General features: G+C 41.0%; 1 protein-coding gene across 1 annotated transcript in view; it reads left to right on the top strand.

The window, feature by feature from the left end:
* Positions 1-24,704, top strand: part of CSMD1 (CUB and Sushi multiple domains 1) — a 947,002-nt gene that overhangs the window by 804,517 nt on the left and 117,781 nt on the right. Inside the window, exons 38-42 of the mRNA XM_066622693.1 lie at positions 4,481-4,599; positions 6,622-6,691; positions 8,210-8,326; positions 12,804-13,013; positions 20,567-20,755. Of these exons, the coding sequence (XP_066478790.1) occupies positions 4,481-4,599; positions 6,622-6,691; positions 8,210-8,326; positions 12,804-13,013; positions 20,567-20,755 (705 nt within the window). The remainder of the gene's footprint in view (positions 1-4,480; positions 4,600-6,621; positions 6,692-8,209; positions 8,327-12,803; positions 13,014-20,566; positions 20,756-24,704) is intronic.

Raw genomic sequence — 24,704 nt, 5'->3', positions numbered from 1 at the left:
TAGAAGGAATCATTAGCTGTAGAAGAGCCCATTTAGATTAATAGAAGAATTAATTAAATGCTTGAGTCAAAACAGCAACAAACTCTACAAGGGGTTCATTCAAGTTATTCTCAAATGTTCATAAGTCAGAATAAAGCAACATGATCTGGCTGTTAGGAAGCTAAGAGATCACAAGGCAAACTGCAATTTTAAAATTAGTTTACAGAGGGTTTTCAAAATGAACTGCTAATATTGTGCTTGTTCCAGAATCTATAGCCAAAGCAATTTTTACTCCTTTTCTGCAACACAGCCAGAGAAAAATGTTTTGTAATGGTTCTACCCTACATAATTATGTTATGTTATTCTATAAGTGCATTTTTAGCCCTCTGTATAGATAAAAAATTTTTAGTTTAAAGGAGCACACATGTAAAAAATTTGATTTGCACTATAGGTAGAAATGTACTTTGATTCCAAGATTCCATAAAGTTGTATGCTAGGTGCTAGGCTCTCTTCATTTCCATGCCACTTCAATGCAAGCATGCTAGCGTTAGTGAGTCCAGACTGTTACTATACACTATGCTCCCACTTTGTTTTTCTAAAGCCCAATCTTATTCTCTTCCCACCCTGCTGATAAAAGTGGAGCCAAAACGGCTACTGGTGCACCCTATAGGGGGCAGTTGCAGAGATAGCCTCTGAGTAAGCCTGAGTAGGGGGGTTTACTTGGACCTGTGTTAGCAAAGCAGCTGGTACAGGCCCACATGGACCCATGCTACAAGATTGGGTCTAGGAAGAGAGTTAGGATTCAGCAGGTGTAACTGCTGCCGAACTGGCCCCCTTCCCAGGCCTGATCCGCCCTCCTCTGCCACAGCCCTGTTCCACCCTCCTCCAGCCCCATTCCACCCTCCACCACCTTCTTATGCCTTCCTCACTACCTTACCTTTGGAGAACTGTTTCTCAATCTGTGGGTCAGGACCCACTAGGTGGGTCGTGAGCCCATTTCAGGTGGGTCCCCATTCATTTCAATATTTTATTTTTAATATATTAGACTGCTATGTGACTGCATTTAGGGAAATGTTACAGATCTGTACTTTTAACAGGTTACTGTGTATATATTTTTAACAATGATAGACACTCCTGCGTAAGTGTGGGTAGGTTCCAGCCTAGGATTGTTAAAAATTTTCCTGCTTGATGATGTCACTTCTGGTCATGACATCACTTCCGGTGGGTCCTGACAGATTCTCATTCTAAAAAGTGGGTCCCAACACTAAACGCTTGAAAAGCACTGCTTTGGAGGAAGGCAACTCTGGATCTGCTGATTCCAGCCTTCCTGCCAGCGTCACAGCAGCACATTACTGAGTACACTGTCAGGGCACCTTTTATGACTGGCGCTCCACAGTGGCCAACTGCTTTAGGATTGGACTGTGAACCTCTTAGTTGTCTAAATGAAACTCAAACTATGTTTATTGGTGTTTTGGGAGGGAAGCAAGTGCTGGATTCCATCTCCCCTCACTCTCTATTCCTGGCAACCAACAGGTCAGCAAATTCTAGCTTTAAAAAAGATAACTTTGGATACAATTCCAGCTGCTAAGTATTAGACAGATCCACAGTGTACTGTTTAGTAAATATTAAAATTTTTGTTCCTTTCTCACTGGCATACTAAAGAATTCTTTGGACAGAGAAGTTGAATAAGTGCTAGAGATTGTCAAGAACAGAGAGAATGGCTGTTCTGGGAAGCAGAGCTGTTCTTTTTCACAAAGATTTCAAATAATAATTTCAAATAAAAAATAAAATAAATTCATCAATCTTTTTTCCTTCTTTCTGCTATAAATGTATCTTTTCTTACCATGCGCATTTTATAAGAGAGTATGCCCCCCACAAAGAAATAGCTAATGCAGTCATTTTTTGTTTGTATGTGTTTTTTCCCCTCTCTTTTCATATGTTTTCTTTAAAACATATGTGACTCAGGGTGCAATCCAGAGAGGGAGATGGGCCAGCACAAATCCCTTGTGCCGACCCAGGAGTGCTGTGAATGTGCCAAAAAGCGCATTTGTGCCTCCTTTAGAACAGGCTGGGCCAGCACATGGACATGTGCTGGCTCCTAGAGGCCAAATCCAGCCCCAGACTGGTAAGTTTGCGCTTACCTAGGGAGGCTGGTGCAATGGGTTGAAGAGGTTGGTGGGAGGGCAGAACTGGTGTGTTTTGGGGCAGGGGAAGGAGGAGAAGGGTGGGCTGGTGGATGGATTGAGCCTGGGAGGCGGGTGAAAGCAGTCTCGGCAACTTAGGCTGGATACTAACCCCCGTCCCTGGCCCGGTTGGCCTTACATGGTCTTACAGCGAATTCTCTGAGTAGCCTTATAGGGGTGACTGGTGTGTGACATGTGATAAGGGGATAAATATATCCCCTTACTCCTAGTTGTGCCACAGCCACCTCCTAACCTGCGCTGGATACAGCACAGGCCAATTTCAGTGCAGTTTAGGATTGGCTGCTACAGTGTCAGTGTCATTCTCCACTTAGTAGGCTTTAATTTTTAATTTTGTATTTATTGGTTCAAAAGAAGATGTAAACGTTTCTACAAGTAAGGGACAAAACTATTCCGTGCAAACAGATATTTAATAGAAATTAAGATTCTAACTTGAATTAGAGCTATACACAGGGGGGGGGGGGCTTTCTAGACAGTGGATCAGATTTCTCAGGGGATCTTATTTTGTTTAGTTGACAATGTTTTGTATTAAACACTATTATACTCTCCGCAATGTTAACTAGAGTATAGTGCTGTGAACCTCCTTGTCATTGATGGCTGGAAAGAAATGGAGGTCATTGTAATGACGTGCATGAATATATGTCTCGTGCCAGAGCTGGAATGGCAAAAGTATTTAACAAGCAAGAACTGGGATGAGATCACTGGGAGAGTTATCAATATTGACATTAATGAGTTTTATGTCCTATGCCAAAAGTGTTAGCTGACCTGTGAAGAGCATGCTATAAGCAATTTCCTGTACAAGTGAGGCAGGCTACCCTTGAAAATAGTACTTGCTATTCGTAAGTTATGAACAAAAACTGCAGCATGTAAGGCAAGTATCCCAAGGAATTCCTTGCCTGACTGCACCATGCCAGCTTGTCTACCATTCATTTAAATTGTACTTGTACTGCCGTATGACTGCACTACACCTGTTGGGGAAGGAACCACTGGAGATCCACACCAAGAGGAATAGCACGTAGCTCTCCACATTCTCTTTTTACTGTGTTAGCTACTGAATGGTGGAAAAAGACCTGTCTGCTGCCATCCTCCAAACTAAGGAGACCAGGCAAAGGTGGGCTGGTCCTCCTTCCTTAAGCCACTCCTTCCTTAAGAGCACAGAATCTCAGGGGTCCTTGGGGAAGAAAATCTCAGGAGAAGAAAATTGCAGTAGTGCTTATGAGTGATCAGGGGTACCTGTGAACATAGACTGTGCAAGGTCTAGATACAGCCCAGTGCACTACATTCAAAAGTCATGCATATGAATTTGAAGAGTGCTATGTAGAGGCAGCCCAGCCATGAGGCTAGTTGAACATCAGGCGCCAGGTTGGGGGGGGGGGTTGCAAGCTGACTGAGGGTGCCCTACAACCAGAGTTCACTTACTGGGTTGCCCCATCCTCTGAGAGTGTGCAAGAACAGAAGGGCTTACTTCCAGATCTATCATCTGCTGCTGCAATCCCTCTCCTTCTGAGTGCTTTAAGAAAAGGACCACTGCTTTTCCTCCCCTCAACTTGTAAAATTGTTTGGAGGGGAGAAACACAAACCTTCCGGCTCAGCACTTTATAAGAAACTGCAGAGGAAGGTGACAATAACATGGAAGTGAGCCCTGGTGTGTTAGGGGGCAATCCTAACCCCTTATGTCAGTGCTTTCCAGCACTGGCATAGCGGTGCCAATGGGGTGTGTGCTGCATCCTGCAATTGGGTGTCACTCGTGGAGGCCTCCTCAAAGTAAGGGAATGTTTGTTCCTTTACCTCGGAGCTGCATTGTCCTTATGTCAGTGCTGGAGGGCATTGACATAAGGGGTTAGGATTCCACCCTTAGTTAGCTGGCTGGTGCAGGGGGGAATATTGGCATGCACACTAGTCCATGCACACATTGGTGGAGGGGTGGAAAGACTTTGAGGAGCTGCCATTTTCTCTTCCAGTGTTATTTTTTGGCAGCATTTCCCTTCTGCTCGTGTTAATATCGTTATGGACACAAAAGCATTGTATTTTAAAGCTAAATTTATTGACAGTGAACACATGAAATGTGATAGTTGTTACATGTTTTGAAAATTTCAGCTAATGTTTTGTTAAGGTGTTTTTTTCTCTCCTTCCTTTCAAACCTCCCTGCCCCCTGTCTTTTTTTGTTCGTTTAGATTGTGAACTACTTACTTTTATTTCTATGATTCAATTATATTAAGTGCAAAACAAACAGTAAGATGTGAAACAATATTAATATGTTTATATTTTTCTGTTCCATCTTGTCCTTTATTTTATTTTAGCTGTGGGCCTTGCTGCCTGCCCAGAACCAGTAATTCCTAGCAATGGATTCAAAATGGGCGATAGATATATGGTGAATGATGTTTTGTCGTTTCAGTGTGAGCCAGGATACACACTACAGGTACCTGCAGACATGTTCCCAATGTCATTAATATTGTTTTCACGTATTATGTCCATGGGTAATCGGAAGCTTGGTTAAGGAAATGTTCCCATACTTGCCTCCTGAAGCAGTCCTCCCCCTCCAAAAGCTCCTCCTCAGGATCAGGGAATCTTCATAAACATGATGGAGTGAGAGGCCTGTAGAGTAAGCTCCCTCTCACCCTGTCAGTAAGATTCAGTCCCTCAGGAATGACTTTTCAGGAGGGCATAAGGGGCTGCTGAGAGGAGAAGGGGGTGAGATGTATCATTCCATGTACGAAGTTCCTTCTATTTGTTTAAGATTAGGATACAACCCACTATGTGGTGTTGTAATGATTGCTTTATTTCCCACCCCCTTTGCCTATTTTTTCTTTATTTTGAGGAAATTCTCCAGAAGTCTCCTCTAATACTCCGGTAGTTTCTGTACTGATTCACCAGCCTAAAAGCTAGGAAGACAAAGAGTCAAAACTCATAGCCAGTTTCTTAAGAATCCAAAAGAAAAAGGAATTAAACGAAATGGGAAGGAAGGGGTAAAAAAGTCCAACAATCAGGCTGACAAAATGTTTTTACTTAGGTGGATGATCACAAACTATATCTTCACAGGTAATAAAACAGATACTGTAATCTGTTGGAGGCATTTTTTTTTTTTTTTTGGTGAAGGAATATGTAAAGCATTGAACAACATTCAGCTGTTGTCACAATAAAAACGTAACTCATTCAGGGCCCCGCAGAGATATCTGTTACTAACAGATAGTTTCCTTCTCACTGTGCTGAAAAGAACTATGTATAATGAAAATGTTGCATACTTTTCCCCCCATCGCCATAAGTTGTTTCAATAACAGAAACTATATTAACTGCTTTTCATATGACTGCCTAAAAACCAGTCTCTATAAAGTATATAATGTATTTTAATGAAAGGACAGCTTCAATGGGGAGAGTGATAAATTATTTAGGACAAGGTGGCCAATACTGTGTAATTTTATTAACCTATTGTTAGCTACTAATATTGGCTGCTCTTGCTTCCCCGTGAGTCGGTCTGCATTGCGCACCAGCAGAGGCTTCTTTGCGACTGCCATAAAGCAGACTCGCTGGCGCAATGCTAGTTACACCAGTGGGGTGGGGGGATAGGACTTGGAGCTGTAAATCTATGCGCACTTTCCTGCGAGCAAGCTCCATTCAACACATTAGAACTTACTTTTGAGTAAAAGCATAGAATTGCTTTTACAAATGAAGCATAGAATTGTGCTGTTCTTGCCATTGCTATGATCCTATAATTTGTGGAAATATAGACACATACTCTCACATACACTGCCACACATGCATACACACATATCAGTTTACCAGCCACTCCCTCTTTCCAGGGAATTGTAGTTGGGACCGACAGGACTTGTTAGGTATCTCTAACACAGAATTCCCAGTACCCTCATCAAACTGTAATTCTGTGGATAGAAACCCTAGGACTGAGGTGAGCCAAGGCAATTAAAGTGGTATAAAACTGTGATGTCTGTAGGAGACATATAGCCTAGTAAGTCTGCATAGTTAAGAAAATTTGGCATTTTCAAGTTGTGAATTCTGAACATTTCACAGAGAACAGGAAATGGTTTGTTTCTGAAAGATCCCTTCCTACAGTGAAGCTTTGTCTCTTTGCAAAAAATCTTTTCCTTCTGTAGGGCAGGGAAGAATGCAAATGAGAACTTTCCACTGCTCCACAAGCCTATGGAATAATTGAGTTCAGAACAGCGATTCTGAAACCGTTTCTGAAGACATGTGGCACAACTCATTTCCCGTTTTTAAAGGAATTCTAATTATTGCAGTAGTCTTTTGTTTAACCTTAATTAGAAAACTGTCATGGGTAGTAAAGTGCAGGGGGAGATTAATTGGCAAAAGGATTTTACTAGCAACACTGGGTTTTCTTGTTAGAATCATTATGTTAAATTGCCAGGGGAAAGCTAGGAAAACAGAGGACAATGATGCATTGCTATTTAATTTTTTTTTTTTTTTTTAGGGACGATCTCATATTTCTTGTATGCCTGGAACAGTTCGTCGTTGGAACTATCCTTCTCCTCTCTGTATTGGTATGTTTACATATTTCTCTAATGATATATTGTTAGGAGTGTTATATAGATTTAATTAGCGCTTGCCACCTGTGTCTGTTAGTGTTAAGCCCATATGATTTGAAAGTGTCAGGTTGGAGCAGTCAGTTGCAGTCACAGTAAACACAGACCCTGGCTCAGGCTCTAGAAGAACTTTGGGAGCTTTGGGAACTATGCTGCCCTTTTGATTTTTCTCAGGCCTTTTTTGTTGAGGCCAAGTGCTGCAGTGCCTGGGACTGCAGACAGAGGATTTGACAGGCTGTATGGGCACCTTGCTGTTGAATTGGTGGATTGCAAGTTGAGCAAGCTTACTTTGGGCCCAATCCTATCCAACTTTCCAGTACTGATGCATCTTCAATGCAGTCCTGAGATAAGGGGGACTTAAGGAGGCCTTTGTGACTGCCCTGCCAACACAGAATACAGTGCACAACCCATTGGCATGGCTGCATTAGTTCTGGAAAGTTGGATGGGACTGGGACCTTTGTTATATAATTCACAGAACAAATGTTATCAGTCCTTTTATTTTACGTTTCTACATATAGGTATTTTATGCTTGTTGTAAGCACGTGAAACTTCTTTGGAGTCAGAACTCTTTTTCAATCAAAAGATCCCCACTTGTATATGGGTCTCTTCATTCCTAGTTTTTGTTTGCTCAGAGTAAACAAGGGTATGTATGCATTAAGACTGAAATCCTATATGCATTGTAACTTACTTTTGAGTAGACAGACATTGTAACACATTGGCCACCCCTTAACACCTTTTACTACATGCTGTTCACAAGCCCAAACAATGAAAGAGTGGCAAAGGAAACTTCAGAATCAACCTTTGGTTTGTATGGACTGGAATAGACATTCTGTTTTGTGTTAGCAATTGTGATAGCCATCCATGCTGCATTTCATAAAACAAAATTAACTGTTTATAATAAAAAGAAGAAAGAGTAAGACTAAAGAACTCTTTTTCAAGTTTTCATGATGCAGAAGCTAGGATACCTTCATTGTTCTAAGAAGAAATTCCAACATATGAATAATAATGTCTTTATCTGTCTCTGTATTCCTTGGATGGTCATTTTAGAATTATGGTCTGAGACAGCCAAGGTACATGCCACTGCTTCCGATGATACCTACACTTACCATTGTATCCTTCCTTCCTTCCATGGATATATGGAATATAATGTGTGTATAATGTTTAGTGATTTCTTGCTGAAGCAGATTTGTCTAAGTAGACATCCAATGAGTTCTCCAACCTACTGAGGCTTTTCCATTCACTTCAGTGGTGAGGGCAGCTCTGTGTATACAAACAAATGCATGGGCAGAGCTACCAGCATGCAATGAAGTGACCTGGGAGCCTGTTCATACAAGAGCCTTCGCAGTGCGTTGGAGTGTACACAGAACTCTGTATTGGTGTGCGTGAATGTTTTTTTTGCTTTCAATTATATAATCGTTATGTGAGATTGGATAAATTGTTTAAGTATGTTAATGGTCTGTATTTTATTTTCAACAGCGAAATGTGGTGGAACACTAACAAATATGGCTGGAGTAATCCTGAGCCCAGGTTTTCCAGGAAACTATCCTAGTAACTTGGGCTGCACATGGAAGATATTATTGCCTGTTGGATATGGTAAGACTCCTGATATGCTGATAATTCAGCTTGCCGACAGATTTTGTGACTGTTTTATTATTATTATTATTATTATTATTATTATTATTATTATTATTATTATTATTATTATTATTTTAATGTGTACCCTGTCTCTGGCACATTTGTGGAGAGGGATTCAACACATTTAAAATGGTAAAGTATAATGATCTTAAAACTGCATCTACTGTGCCCTGCTTTAGTCAATGAAGCTAGTTTTTAGTTAGAATGTTGAGGGAACCGTCCAGTTCCCCATAACATCCTTTCCTTTTTCCCCTGCACATGTTGCTCACCTTTCAAGAGACCTCTACTGTCACTTCCTCTACTCTGTCAGTAGTCCTTCCATGCATGAAGAGCTTTGAATGTTCAATGTCGTGTGTGAGGAGGAACTGGGCCCAGTATTTTGCCTTTAGTAGAAGAGGCATTTAAGAAATCGCTCTGCCTGGTTCTGAACAGTTTCAGTTGGTACAATGGCATGAAATAAAACATTAACATCTAATTCAATTAGGTATGTCCTTTCTCAGTCCTCTACGAGGAGGCTGTGTCATTCACTACGTTTTTCTTTCCCTTTTCTCCCAGTATGTTTATGGGCAATCTATACATTATTCATGAAGGATAGATAATAAGGCTATATTTTTATATCACAAGCTAGATTGAAAAGTCCTGAACAGTTCTTATCCCAATAATTTCATGGGTAGCTTGAACTTGTTTACAACCTTCTTGGACTCATTAAGTGAATTGCTGCTGTGACTTTAAGGAAGGGTTACTACAAGGAATAATAATTAGAATTGTGAGATGGTCATGGATAAATGTTTCATAGAAGCAAAGGTAAAAAAGTCAAGCTAGATATCATTATCTTGAATAAAAAACAGTGATGAGATTTCTTGGTATGAAAAATGATAGTGGATTGTGAGATTTAGCTAATTAGAAATGGCCTGTTGTTAAAAACTTAGCTTGCAATTCATTTATTTTCTGTATTAACAGCTTTCCTTCCTTACATGGATTTATGTAATTTAATATACTAAGCAAAGATAATATTCTACGCTAAGCTAATTTGTAACGTTAATCACTTTGGCTGTTATAAATTCTGGTATAATGCCTGGTTCTTAATAATTGTTGAATTTGTTTAAAAAAAGTCTAGCATGCTTTCTAGAAATTTAAGTAGATATTTGACTTTAATTAGTGTGTGATTGATAAAATAGTACTGGGTATGGTTATAAATCAACCATTTCACAAGATGGACTAATTGTGTGTGGCATGAGGAAGCAACTCCTTTACCTAAATCTCCTGTCAATCAGTTTTACTGGATGACCCCTTGTTCCAGTATTGTGAGAAGAGAAGAAAAACGTCTATCCACACTATATGTAATGTTCTAATTGTCTCGTCCCTCCAACTTTCCCCTTTTTCCAAATGAAAAAAACCTTAAAAATTATAACATTTCCTTATAAGAAAGGTACTCCAGATCACTGAGAAGTTTAGTTGCTCTTTTTTGCACCTTTCCAGCTCTGTTATATCCTTCTTGATGTGTGTCAATCAGAACAGTATTCAGTTTTCCAAATGCGGCTGCACCTTCAATTCGCAGAGACATTAATAAGATCGCTAAAATATTAGAGGCCTTATTCTTGAACCCTTTTCCTCTATCCCTTTACTAATGGACCCAAGCATAGAATTTGCCAGCTTCACGACTACCACGCACTGGATCTACATTTTCATTGAGCTATCCATCATGACTGCAAGATCTCTTTCCTGGTTTGTCACTCACAGCTCAGCACATATATGAAGTTGGGATTTTTTTTTTTTTTACTCATTTTACACTTACTGACTTTTAACTCTTTTGGACCCAAATCCTAACCAACTTTCAAGCTCTGGCATAGCTCTGCCAGTGGGGCATGTGCTGCATCCTGCAGTTGAGGGGCAATCGCGGAGGCCTCCTCAAGGTAAGGGAATGTTTGTTTCCTGACCTTGGAGCTGCATTGCCCTTAGATCAGTGCTGGAAAGTTGGTTAGGATTGCACCCTTGGAGCACTTCACAATCTACTTTGGTTTTTATCACCTTGAATAGTTTGGTGTCAACTGCAAACTTGGCCACCTTACTGTTTACCTCTAATTCCCAAAAAATGGTAAACAAATTAAAAAATCATTGGTCCCAATACAGATCCTTGAGGAATTCCACTTCTTACTTCCCTTCACTGTGAAAAGGGGCCATTTATTCCTACTTGCTGCTTCTTATTCTTTAACAAACTACTAATCCATAAAGGAATTGTCATCCAGTGTCATGACTGTGAGGTTTACTCAAGAACCTTTGGTGAGGATCTCAGTCAAAATTTTTGTGAAAGTTCAAACGTGGATTGCCCCTATCCACGTGTCCAGACACTTTCAAAGAACTCAAGTAGTGAGGCAAGATTTACCTTTTTCAGAAACCATGTTGATTCTCCTTCAACAATGTTCATTTTCCTATATGTTTCATAATTTTATCTTCAATGATGCTTTTTACCATTTTACCCAGAAGAGAAATTAAACTACCTGACCTGCAATTTCCCGAATACCTATAGATGCTTTAAAATTCATTGTTTAGCTGCATAACTTCCATTCCTTGGCACAGAGGATGATTTAAAGGAAAATTACATTTTGTTTGAAAATCAGGAATTTCACACTTGAGTACCTTAAGAACTCTTGTGTGAATGCCATCTGGACCCACTTAGTTTTTAATTTATCAATATGCTCTAGATCACTGTTTCTTAAACTGTGGGTTGGGACCCACTTGGTGGGTTGCAAGCCAATTTCAGGTGGGTCCCCATTCATTTTAATATTTTATTTTTAATCTGTTAGACTTGATGCTACCATGGGATGTGACTGCATTTGGGGAAATGTTACAGACTTGTTCTTTTAACAAGCTACTGTGTATATTCTTTTAACAATGACAGTCAATGGAACTTACTCTTGGGTAAGTGTGAATAGGATTGCAGCCTATGATTGTTAAAAATATTCCTGTTTGATGATGTCATTTCTGGTCATGACATCACTTCCAGTGGGTCCCAACAGATTATCTTTCTTAAAAGTGGGTCGCGGTGCTAAATGTGTGAGAACCACTGCTCTAGATCTTCAACCCTTGTCACTTCTCTTTGACTCAGGTCTTCAGACTCCCTCCTTTACAAGGTCAGTTTAAACCCAGATGTTTGCCCTGTATCTTCAACAGGGAAGTCAGATGGAATTCTGTCTTCTATGTGATTTCCATATACTCTTTCATCAACAATTTCCCTCTTATTATCTCATTAGTTATTCTCTCTCTAACAGTTTCTTAGTTTCAAGACTACGTGTTCTAGGTCACAATAATTTAGGTTTCCAACCTATAACACTTTCCTAGGAGTAAGCCTCATTGAACACAATAGGAATTACTTCTGAGTAGACATGCATAAAATTGTGCAGTTAGTGAATCTAGAAATATTCTTTGACATGGTTTGAACATGGACTTGCCCCATCTGTGTGAGGGTGATTGAAGAAATTTACTACACTTTCTCCTTTGTATTCCTCCCTGATTTCTTTTTCTGTTTCTCCAAGTGAAGATTACCTCCAGCATTTTGATCAGGTGGTCAATAGTATGTCCCCAGTATTAAAATATTATTTGAGCCTGGTATTTCTAAGTACAATGGTTTTGTACAATCAGAGATCACGCCATATTAAACTTAGCCTACTGAATATAATAATTTATTTTAACAGCCTGCTACCACTTACTGTCCATGAAAGATATTGTACTATTTCCAGCTCTGAAATTTATATTGGTCCAAGAGTCCTCCTACATATTGCATAATCAGTCATTATGCTGAAATATTCGGCTATAGCATTATCATTCCAGCCAAACCCATGGGGAACAGGCCATTATGAATCAAAGATAAACTTTGCAAGGTTGATAGAGAGAGCCTTGCATAGTCTGATGAGTGAAATGCTGAGCTGTAAGTCAGTGGTGCAAATCTGATGTCACCTATAGATCTGATCTAAGGTAAGGCACAATGTGTCAGCCCCGTCAGTCTCAACTTCTAATAAAGGGCTAATAAATGCTTGTTAATGAGATTATGTGCATGATGCATTTTGACCATGTAGGGAACATGCATGGTTTTGTTCCCAGTTGAGTTAATGAATATATATTTCTGATCATAAAAATAATAAATGAGTTTTTATTCATTGGTTATATTGGTTACAATTTTATTCATTGGTTGTATCACAGAGCGAGAGAGTGGTTGCATGTAGATGAAAAGTTCCTCTTGTGAAGGATAATTTAACTGTCTTGATCCTCTTTAGATTAACTGTGACTTCCACCTCTGCATATTGATTGTGTTTAACATTAGCAAGTTGGGTTTCTAACTAACTACGAATCAAAGCTGCTGTATAAAATCACTTTGGTTTGGGAGCTGTTCACTTTCTTTAAGTGTTTTAAGATTAATGAATTATTCTTTTCCACATAGGGGCGCACATACAATTTCTGAACTTCTCCACTGAAGCAAACCACGACTTCCTTGAAATTCAGAATGGGCCTTATCACACCAGTTCTATGATTGGGCAGTTTAGTGGAACAGACCTTCCACCATCTTTGTTAAGCACAACTCATGAAACTCTGATTCATTTTTATAGTGATCATTCAGAAAATAGGCAAGGATTTAAACTTGCATATCAAGGTGAGCAGTCAATGATGCAGCCTTCTAATTTATGATAGATGCTCTGTTACAGAATTAATAAATGCTGCCTTTGGTTGTATTTTGTAAATGCTTTCTTATTTAACGCAACAGTTCCATGTCTTCTATTACGCAATTCAAAATTTTCAGCCCTAGAAATACTTTTTGCGAATATATTTTAGACAAATACAATTCGGCTGACAAAAAATATGTTGTTAGTGGAAACAAAGTTTACAGTTGCATTAGGCATAAAGTCATGTAAAACGTATAGCTTTAGGTATTGTTAGGAAAAAAGAAATAGAGTTTTTCCTTGCAGCAACTCCCTTCCAATAAATTATTTGTCTTTTATGCCTAGTTCACAAAAACAGTTTAAGAATTGTTTACCATCTAAGTCAGGGGTGCCCAAACCCCGACCCGGGGGCCACTTGCGGCCCTTGCGGCCTCTCAATGCGGCCCTCAGGGAGCCCCCAGTCTCCAATGAGGCTCTGGCCCTCCGGAGATTTGTTGAAGCCCGCACTGGCCCAATGCAACTTCTCTCAGCGTGAGGGCGACTGTTTGACCTCTCGTGTGAGGTGTGGGATGAGAGCTCCCTCCACTGCTTGCTCTTTCACATCTGTGATGCAGCAGCAGCAGCAAAGGAAAGGCCAGCCTTGCTTTGTGCAAGGCCTTTTATAGGCCTTGAGCTATTGCAAGACCTTCATTCATTCATATAAGTTCATCTTTAATATATTCATTTATGAAAACTTATGTAAATTTATTCAAATTTTCAATGTAAATTAATTCTTTTTTTCCCCTGGCCCCTGACACAGTGTCAGAGAGCTGATGTGGCCCTCCTGCCAAAAACTTTGGACACCCCTGATCTAAGTGAACGGCAAGCTGACATCAAATGGCTAATTTATTGAAATGAATAACAATGCCTAACATGATAGCATGCCTTCAAGGACTTTTCATCTATTTCAATAAGTTCAACATTTGATCTTAGCTTAATTTTCTACATTTTCCTTTTTTTGTTCTTCATTCCTGCTGACCTCTTTTGCTTTTGGCTTTATGAATTGTTTTGTGAAGCTGTACTTAGAGCTGAGGCTGTGCTACTTACAACCTAGACTGCTACTGTCCATGAACCAGTTGTGAAAAACAGTGAAGAACCTTTAATTTATCATGAGTGAGGAAAAGATAGGACAGCAACTGAGCGAAGCAGATAGGCAGGTGGCAGAATGAGGAAGGTGATAAGGAGACACAGATCACCCCCAACCAGTCCCCCCCCCACCAGTTCAGTTCTCCTCATGGGTGAACCTGCCCTTAAAAGAGGTGAGTGCTTGTGCAACCAATGTATGTATGGGACCTTCTCCTTAAATTTTTCGCCCTGGTTCTTGCCACCATACCATCAAGACAGTCTTTCATTTGTATATATTTTGTTAGGGGCTTCAGGGAACTATAAGAGAACCTGAATTTGATTTTGGATCTCTTATGTACCCCCAATCAGCTTTTCTTGATTATAGCCACAGTGTGTTAAAAGTATGAAAGATGTAAAATTTGCCATGTTCTCCCACTGCTGCTCTACATGGTTAATTCCTGGCCACAAAATCCCAGTCCAATCAACGTATTAAGTTGACCTTTGGCATACTCAAGGAAAGGGAAACCTGGAGGTGTCAAACAACTACTGAAAAACTCCTTTCTACTTCTTGTCTCTTCAATCTATGAACATTTAATGCTATCACATGTCTGGACCATACTTAGCTCCAAACCACAATTTGCAGCCATCTTAACTGTGGGGATGCAATTATGGTTTTGGATTAACCTTGAATAATGAAAATGTGAGTGCAGCCCCTTGGGGGTGTAAAAACACTTTTTTCTGGGAGTGCTACCACTGGAAGTGATGAAATTTCCTCTGGTACTGGTTATGGGGAAAGGCTGATAAATGTGTTGGTTAAATGTGTGCTACTTCCCATTGATCTTAGAGTTTGAATAAGATAATACACCCAATTGGTCTTCGGATCTCAACTGTGCTGTCAAAATGCGCAGTCGACCACCAGCATTAGATGGAGGAAACACATTTTCAATTAGTTAGATCCTCAGACTACTCAGAGGATGCCTTTTATGCCAGTGGAGAACCTTGCATGTACTCTATTTGCTCTTTTTTCACTTGTCATTTTGTACATCAGTTTCTGAAACTCAGGATATGGAGTGTGAAAGCGAGGGCTAAACAGCCCTTGAAGTACCCTTAACCCAGTGGTTCTCAAACTGGGGTGTCGTGATGCCCCAACCAGAAAGCCCTGGCCTCCACTCCCTTAAGGGGCTTGAGCCACAGTTTGTGCGAGGCGGGGGGAGAGCCTGCAGCAGCCTCCCGGGGGTATGGGGAGCCCCCATGCCAGCCTTCGCAGGGCTCCCCTCATTTTTACAGAAGAGTCAGTAAAAATTGCGATTGCAACCACTTCCGGTTTGGCAAATGCAAAACCAGAAGTGGTAGCAATCGCAATTTTGAGGGTCTCCACAGCATGGGGAACCCTGTGGAGGCTGGCATGGGGGCCCCCTGCACCCCCAGGAGGCTGCTGCAGGCTCTGGTAAGTGGCAGCAAGCCCCTCTGGTCCTCCAAAGCAGCGCGATCCAGCAGATCACGTCTCTGCCTTCTCCCCGCCTCGCACAAACTGCAGCTCAAACTCTCCCTTATCCCTTTTTTTGAGCAAGAATTACCTCATCCCAGAAATCTTCTTCCAGTGTTTCTGCAGAAGTCACGCGGGCGTGTGTGTGTGTGTGTGTGTGTGAGAGAGAGAGAGAGAGAGAGAGAGAGAGTCAAATGAGTGAATGAAGCAGTCATATCCAGTGCAGAGATACCACAGAATTGCCCCCTTCTACTGGAAGCTCATTAGAAAGAGGCAAAATCAAAATTAGAAAGAGGTAAAATCACTGCAACAACCCAGTGCCTATTGAGTAGCCTCCTATGTGGGTTGTTTGAGGGGGGGCCCTCACACAACCCTTTATGTATTTTTTTAAGTCTCGGTACATTAGGAGTTATCTCATATCACAGTAGTATGTCCCTGGCACACCGTTAGGGAAATTACTGGTCCAGGATATGATACGTTTTGCCTAACTTGTAGTGCCTGGCATTTCTATGGGTGTTGTCAATAAATGTTTATTGGAGAGCCTCTATGGTGCGACAAGTAGACAATTAAGAGCTGTGCCTTGCATTTACCAAGTTCTATTTAGCACTAAGGAAAAAGCATAATGCAAGAAGAAAACCCTTCAATTGATTTATCTAATATGTGAATAGTTTGTACTGCAAGACCATGTCTTATTGATTTGTGAGTAAGACGGTGAATTTCCAAGCTCTGATCATGATTTATACATTATGGGCCTAATTAATAAGTCATGAAGCTATCCATAAATCATGTAGCTCATTTTTTGTCACAGCTCTGATTTATGTCAAGTCGTTCAGCTGATTTATATACCACATCTTCAAATAATATGCCTTTACAGAGGTCAAAACTGTGATTGAGTGATGTGTCTGTCTTAATGCATTACTAGCTCAGTGCTGAGTAAACTGAGGATGCTGTTTTAGCCAGAGAAAGATATCAAGTTAATATGCTTTTATCAGAAAAAAGGGAGATCAGTAAGCCCCAAACCAGTAGCAGTAAATACATTTACAACATTGCTGAACTACTTGTATGATTATATCCTGAATATTGAAGGGGTAGCTTTAGGATAACCATTTAAACAAAAGCATTTTACTCTAAAATTTTGAAGTCATGTATCTAATATGTAAACCACTGGTGTTCCTGGGAGGGGGTGCAAAACACTGAGGGCCTAATCCTAAACAGTGCATGCCAGCTCACTGCCAGCACGTACTGTTGTGAACATGCTGTGAAGCATGTTTGCGAGCCTATAGCGTCCGCCAAGTGCCAGAGCTGGTGCCGGTGGAACACTGCTGCTCCACTACTCCGTGATCACCCAACTGTTGGGCGATGGAGAGGTAGGTGGGGGCGTGGGGGAGGTAGCATTGGGGACAGGGGGAGGGCAGGGAGAGGGTGGGGAGGAGGTGTGCTGGGGGGAGAGAGTGGGGTGGGAGGGAGGCAGGATTGGTGGAGCTCAGATCCACCGAATCCTGAGCTCCATGTTGGGCTGCGTGGCCAAACATGGAAGGTCTTGATTCTATGGCAGCCAAGGGCTGCCACAGAATCAAGTAGCCCCATTGCGGGGCTACTTCCCTAACCCGGGGAAAGGGGACAAAAGTTCCCTTCCTCTCAGGAGCTGCCAGCTGCTGCCCTGTTGCACACAGGATCCCAGCAAAATGGGCAGCTCAGGATTGGCCTGTAAATTTCTTTAGGTGCCCAGCCAATGGTGAAAAGCGGCCCTGCCTCTTGACTCCAGAGCCAGTCACAACTGCAAAAGCTTTTGCTTTTTCAGTCGCAGCTGGCTGTGAAGATGACCAGGAGGGGCCGCTTTACACCAGAGGCCAGGTGCCTAAAGAAATTTAGTGTTTTACACCCCTCCAGGAACACCAGTGATATAAACTGCATTAAAAGCAAGTTGCATTTGTATAGCAGTCAGTGGGTCAAATAGAAGTCTTGTATCTTAGACTATTACTGTATGCTATAAATGGCTGCTTCCTAATATGAGGGATATGAAATTTTTCAAGTATATAATACAGCTCTTAATATGATAGCAACCTTATCCTGAGTTATATGTTCCGTGGAAAGTTCCATACCTCTTCCAAGAGGGAAAATAAAATGCTGCCTACGTGCAGTGTAAAATGTAGAGAGACTAGCCACAGATTTGTTGGTGATTATGGGGGGGGGGGGAACTAGCACAAACAGAAGGAAGAATGGATTTGAAAAACAGTACACTTTTCTGTTTGATTCTGTTTGATTCTGTTAATGCAGAATCAAACTGGGCCAGTTCAGATGTAACAGAGAACCATGGTTTGTTTAAAAAACCATGATTGTCCACAGACAATCACCAGTTCCATAGTTGTTCCCTACTGCTGGCAAAGTATTATATCAGCTACACTCTTCCCATTGGTCAGGAAAAAAAAGAAGGGTATTGCTTCTTTGAACATTCCTACCTGATCTTGGCACAGTTGAATGGCAAGCAGAATATACAGTTCTACTTCTCCCCTTCCAATAAGATTTAACTTTTTCTTGCATTTTCCACAAGTGATACATTAATGACATAATCCTAGGCATGTCTAATCAAAGTAAGCCCCATTATATTCAATGTGACTTGCACCCAGGTAAGTTTGTTTAGAACCGCAGCCTAAAAGTGCTCCAGTATTGATGTTAAAAGGAAAACGTTCTGCAATTCTTTAAATGACTTTATAAGTCATACCCTCCTTATCTCTTTTGAATTTTTTTAGTTTGAAAGAATAAGACATTGGGCAAGTTGCTTTTCATCCCTTTGCTTTTTGTTTGCTGGCTGGGAGGAATGGCTAAGCTGGCATCTACCTGCCTATGCATTACAGTGCAAAGGGAAGACATGTGAGCACAACTGTTGCTAGACAAACAAGAAAGGCAGGAACTATTTGGCTAGAGCACCAGCAACAGCACCTTTCAGCTCCTGTTTCACTGTTGATCTTCTAGGCCGTGCATCTCCAAACCCCAGTCTGGGGGCCAATGCAGCCCGTGAAAAGCCTCTATCCAGCTTGCGGCAAGCCTCTGGTCCCCTGCAAGCCTCTGGCCCACTCAACCGAATTTGACCAGAGTTATGCTCCATTTGCATCTGGAGTGTGTTTGAGGGCTAGGGAGGCCATGCATCCTTGGTTTTCCTGAAAAACTAGAAGTGATGTTTTTGGGACATCTGAAGGCCTTAGGCTTTCTAGTGTGTGTGTGTGTGTGTGTGTGTGTGTGTGTAATATTTTTAATATTTTTATTTATTATATAATAATAAAATATTATATATATTATTGTATAATATAAAATATAATATTATTTATATATATATATATATATATATATATATATATATTTGCCCTCAAAACCATGCCAGATATTTGATGTGGCCCTCTGGCCTAAAAATTTAGAGACCCCTGTTCTAGGCTCATGTCTGTGTAGATTCCAGTGCTGTGAGGGTACAAGTCAAGATTAAGTCAGGCTTCTCTGTTCAGTCATAACGTGGAACTACAGTTAAGGCAAGCATTATTTAACAAGCTAACTTCAAATCATGGCTTTAGACTGTAGTTTAATCCTGGCTTGTTAATAAACTATGGTTAGTTTGAGGACCAAGTTTGGTTGTTCCAACAAATCATAGTAAAATAAAAAAAATTTTTGGCTCTGTGTGACATGTGAATCCATCCAGTGCAGGTGTCCCCTGTTCTTTTGACAGGTTAGGGACAGGACCAGTGGCAAAAACTGGAAATGTCAAAAAGTAGAACCCGGTCTCTTTGTTAGCTTTCAGATGTTTCTTGCAATGCTTTTATATCTTGCAAATTGCAAAGGCTTTTGTAGCTTGCAAATTCCTGCTGTTGCACCAAGATTGCTGCAAATCTGTGTGTGCGCACAGACACACATAGAGCCCAAGCGGCTTGAATCACCATGTCATAGGCAAATCCATACGAGGGAAGGGCAATTTATGCCTTTAGAACAGCACAGAGAGGGTACAAACATCAAAATAGTTTGAAAGAGCGTAGCCTGTGTTGAATGAATGACTTCTGGGTACAACTGAAATGCGTTGAAAGTGCGGCTCATCAAAAAATGATCTGTCAAAAAGCAGGGGATGCCTGTATTTAGAAAGACTAGAGAGCCACTGCTGGTCAGTGTAAGCAAAATACTGACCTAGATGAGCCAATTGTCTGAGACTACAAGGCAGTTTCCCTTGTCTTATATCCCCAAGAGTTTCTATTCTTGTAGTGAGAAAAGTTTGTTTTAGTTATTTCATCAGTGCCATTGACTCTTAGATCAGAATTTCTCAACATTTGTCCCCTGCCATACCACTTCACATGGTCTACCTACTGGGAGTACCACCAGAAGTAACTGGTGATGATGTCATCACCAGTTACTTCCAGATTGGGAGGCCAGGCAATGCGACAAACACTGGTAAGAGGCTCAGGGTGGATGGGAGGACTTTTTTGTGTACCAGAAAAACCCACACTGGAGCTCTGTCTGCAGAGCCAAGACTCTTACCACTGTTTGTTACTGGTCCTGCTACCTGCTGGTCCTGCTACCAGGCGGTGGAGGTCTGGGGGTCACACGCATCCCACTGAGCACCACCTCAAGTACCACCAGTGTTACAAGTACCACTGCTTAAGAAACACTGACCTACATCATTAGCTTCCAATAATAAATTACTATGTTGACATATAGATTGTGTGGAAGTATTGTGCTTACTGTTGAATACATTTTGGACTGAGTCAATATATGATTGAAATTTCAAATTTCAACAAGTATTTTCAATCAAATGTATCATGTGAATCTGTTATGAAATAAATACTTGTATTAACCAATTTGTTGTATTAACCAATGTGTATTTATTCTATATACATAAATGCAGCCAATTCCAGAAAACCTATCTGCTTAATTGTGTGTGGGAAGGCATTTCATTGAACACCTTTCTCTTTTTTCCCCCAGCTTATGAGTTACAGAACTGTCCAGATCCTCCTCCTTTTTTCAACGGATATATAATAAATTCAGACTACAGTGTAGGCCAGTCTATATCTTTTGAGTGCTATCCTGGATATGTATTGATTGGTCACCCTGTTCTCACTTGCCATCATGGGATTAACAGGAACTGGAACTATCCATTTCCAAAATGCGAAGGTAACTTTTGTAAATGTTAATCATGTTTGGATCTCAGGATTTTCCCAGTATTATCTGTTCATGGAGAAAGAAGGTGCAGCAATTGTAGAAAACCCAGAAAGGCTAATATTACCTGCCATTAAGATATTTCTGCCCAGCTCCATCCCTGGTTCAATTCATAATTGTGCTCAGCAAACCAGGCTTAGGAAGGAACAATTCAAATCAGGAAAATGGCACAGAGGGAAGAAGACTTCCAGGTTTGTATCTTTAACTGAATGGGGATCATGAGTGCAAATATGTTCTTGGAACACAGTTTTCCTCTCCAGTCCAACAAGTGAAGGCCACAAACATGGAACTCTTTCAAAATGTTAAAATTCCACTTCTCTGCTATCTAGGAAGGAGAGCAGCAAGGCTGGTTCAGTCTCCCCTTCCCACCAAACAGCTGATCTACAGCAATTTGGAAAAGGTTTTGCACATGTTTCTTTAGATTGGTGTTTCTGTTTTAAATTAATTGCTTTCAATGGTTATTCAAATATCTTGCTTACTGTGCTGTTGGGTAGCCTGCCCTTCATACATCTGCATATATATATTTAGAAAACTAAACAACGCTGCCTTATTTTATATTATAAATCTAGAGTACAGATTTATAATTCAGCTACTTATATTTCAGTGCTATTATTCTGAATTGCCTCAAATTACTTGGAAATTTTGCATATTATACATAGAGAAAAAGAGTAAATTATTCTGTGCCTTTCCTCGAATTTAAATTAATTATATTGAAATGCTATAATTAAAATAACTTCCTAACATCAGTAAATGGATATCCTTGACAAAAGCAAAACATGAAAATGACCAATATCATCTTCCTTTGTCATGCAAAAGAGCCAGATGGGAACCTGAAAACCAAACCATCATGCCTAGACATCTGCATAAAACAAAACAAATGAAATCCAACTTTTTCATGGCCACCTGTAAAGGTTATATTAATTATTTATATTGTGTTTTTATTTAAAATAATTCGCAGTCAAGATACCTTCCTCTAATAAACCAATTTTATTTCTTTTAAATATGTTTTTATCTTGCCATTTCAATCTTCTATTTCCAAAATGGCCTACAACATAAATGTGGTGTTCTTGTTATAAAAATAGATTGTCAATAAAAAGTTGAAAATCTTAAATTCTATAAACCAGTATTTTCATAAATGCATATTATGTATGGAGTGAGTGATCTATCACATTGACCTTGGCAATGCATAAATACAGGTGCCCCTCAGTATCCGTGTGGGTTCTTTTCAGAACACCCTGCAAATACCAAAACACATGGATTCACAGGTGGTGGGTATCACCCATTCCAGGAGGTGGTCCGAGGTGCAAGGAGGCTGCACATGGCCTCCCCAAGCCTCAGAAGGCCTTAGAAACGCACTTCTGGTTTTCACATAAAAATGGAAGTATTTTTGTAAAGCCTCCAGGAGGCTTTCATGTGGCCTCCCCATGCCTCAGACTCCTTGATGAGACTGGAAGACTCTTCTGGTCACGTCTAAGGGATACAGGTTGGCCCTCCTGACATGGGTTGGGACTCGAGTCAAATCTGCACGTCTCAAACCTGCGGATATAGAGGACTGACTTGTAAGTTTATTTAAAAATAAGCAGTCAAAGCATATAAGTCTTGAATGAATTTGATAAATAGGTTACAATTGGGGTAGCAATGCATGAATCTCAGCTAGCTGCTCACATTTGGCACAGCTCCACAGCTCCATCCACATGCCCTAAGCACACCCTACACTTTATGAAAATTAAAAGAGATCCATAGGCCCTCTCTAAATAGGAAAAGACTTTCAGGATTGGTTAAAAGATGATTTCCCTCCCCTTGCTAATGGGACTCATAGTAATAAGTAATGGGACTCGTAGAAGCCCTACAAGTCACAGTGATTTCTATTCATTCATTCATTTTGCAAATTTATACCCCATTTTATCTCCCTGACAGGCATTCAAAATGGCTTACAAATATCATAAAAATATAAGTATTAAAATATAAGCATAAAAAAACAATAAGGCAACCATAAAAATATCCCCTTAAATGCCAAGAACTAGAACAAAAACAGAAAACCAGCAGCAATCGATTAAAAAAATACAGGCCCAAAGAACTAGTCTTCATAAAACCCTAAATATCTACATTAAGAAAGCTCTAGACTCAAAAGACTATTCTAAATAGAAATGTCTTTAGGTCTGCTAGAAAACCTCTAAGGAAGGAGTAGTTGTGTAATGAGAGGGATTGAATTCCATAAAGTTGATGCCACTACAGAGAAGGCCATATTCCTTCCTGCTGCTTATCCACTTCCATAGGCGATGGTACCTATAAACGGATTTTATGACAGTCCTGCAAAACTTATGATATAAATCAGACTTCAGGTGCATGAGCATTCTCCCTGTTTTCATGGTATCAGATGGTGGACCCAAAATCAAAGAGGATTGTTGAGTTGCTGGCAGGCCATTATAAGCAGCTGATGGGTTTCAGTTAGCTTGGTGGGTTGCAAGTTGTCCAGGTCTGCTTTAGGAACAGGCTGATTGCACCTTTAACAGATAACACAAATATACTGTTGATTGTCTAGAACAGGTCTCTGAGAGGAATTTTATCAGGGGGTACAAAGTTTCTTTTGGGCCCCTTTGCAAAGGGGGAGGGGTGAAACAAAGCGGGGGAGGGTGATGATGGGCAAGCAGAATAGGGGCAGGGAGGGGCAAAACGGTGGGGGAAGGGTAGAGACAGCTGGAAAAGTCTTTGGAGCCCATGTCTACCAACCCAAATTACCCCCTTTACCCCCTTTACCCACCGCTCCTAGGCCCAGTCTAAAAATCTAGAAAAAAAACATACACTGAATTTTAGAAAAGCTAGATTGTGAAATGCAAAGACCCAGGCAACCCAATCCTACCCCCACCCCCCGCCAATGCTGGCATGTTATTGGAGCATGTGCAGTATCTGCATTGGAGAGATGTTGAAAATATGTCCTCAGGGTACTGAACATTTGCTTATTTATGCTGGGGAAAGCCTCTGTCAGCACCATGGGACTCCTTAGATCTATGTGTGTGTTTAGCATGTATAAATCCATGGCGTGTAACAGTGGTGGTAAGGGAGGCAGACAGGCATAGGATATCAGCACACAGAAGTCCCACCAATACTTCCTGCAGTCCACCTCTCTCCCCACCCTCGCTGCACCCTCTCCCCATCTCATTCCGCCCTGATGCTGCTGCACCTATCTTTGTAGGTATAGCGGCAGGCTTCCAGCACTACTGCCTGGTGTGGCAGCACACCTAGACTGTCACTGGAGGCCATTTTACAGCAGCAGAACTGGGTACCACCTCCAAGCACTGGCCCAATCCATGATAGGATTTGTCCAAAACTTTTGTTGCTTTCTAGGAAAATGGCTTCAATTTTTCAGGACTTGTTATTAAATGGGATGATTTTTGGGAGGAATTGGTTCTAACCACATGAAACCACATTTCCTGCCAGCCCCCCGCTTCTATGTCATGCCTCCCTCCACCCTCTCTCTGCCCCCGCTGGCCTCCCCCCTCCCTGGAATGCCCCCTCCCCACCCCGCTTACTGTGCTGTGGCTCAGCGGTCCATGAGACCGCCGAGCCGCGGAGGCTGGGCGCCCGCCCTGCACTAACCTGGTGGTGAGGCTTGCGGCACGAAGCCACGGCACTGAGCCCAGAATTGTGCTCTTAGTAGTGAGAGAGGGGGTGGTTGAGGAGGTTGCCCTGGTAAGTTTTAAATCTTGAGGTTACCAGTCTTGAAACTGGTAACTGAGCTTGAGGATTATTTCTAAGGTCAAAGGCCTAGGGTGTGTGAAAATGACCCAAAGGTTTGGGTGGAGGTGTTAGTCATTGTTGTTTTCAGTTAGCTCTTCATATTTTATATTACCATTTTATGTTTTTGCTTATATTATTAAGAGATGAATGGAGTACAACCCTGTTG

This window comes from Tiliqua scincoides, chromosome 1 (genome assembly GCF_035046505.1).
Source record: "Tiliqua scincoides isolate rTilSci1 chromosome 1, rTilSci1.hap2, whole genome shotgun sequence".
Classification (NCBI taxonomy): Eukaryota; Metazoa; Chordata; class Lepidosauria; order Squamata; family Scincidae; genus Tiliqua; species Tiliqua scincoides.
The sequence above is the reverse complement of the archived record's forward strand: the minus strand, read 5'-3'. Positions and strand labels throughout refer to the sequence as shown.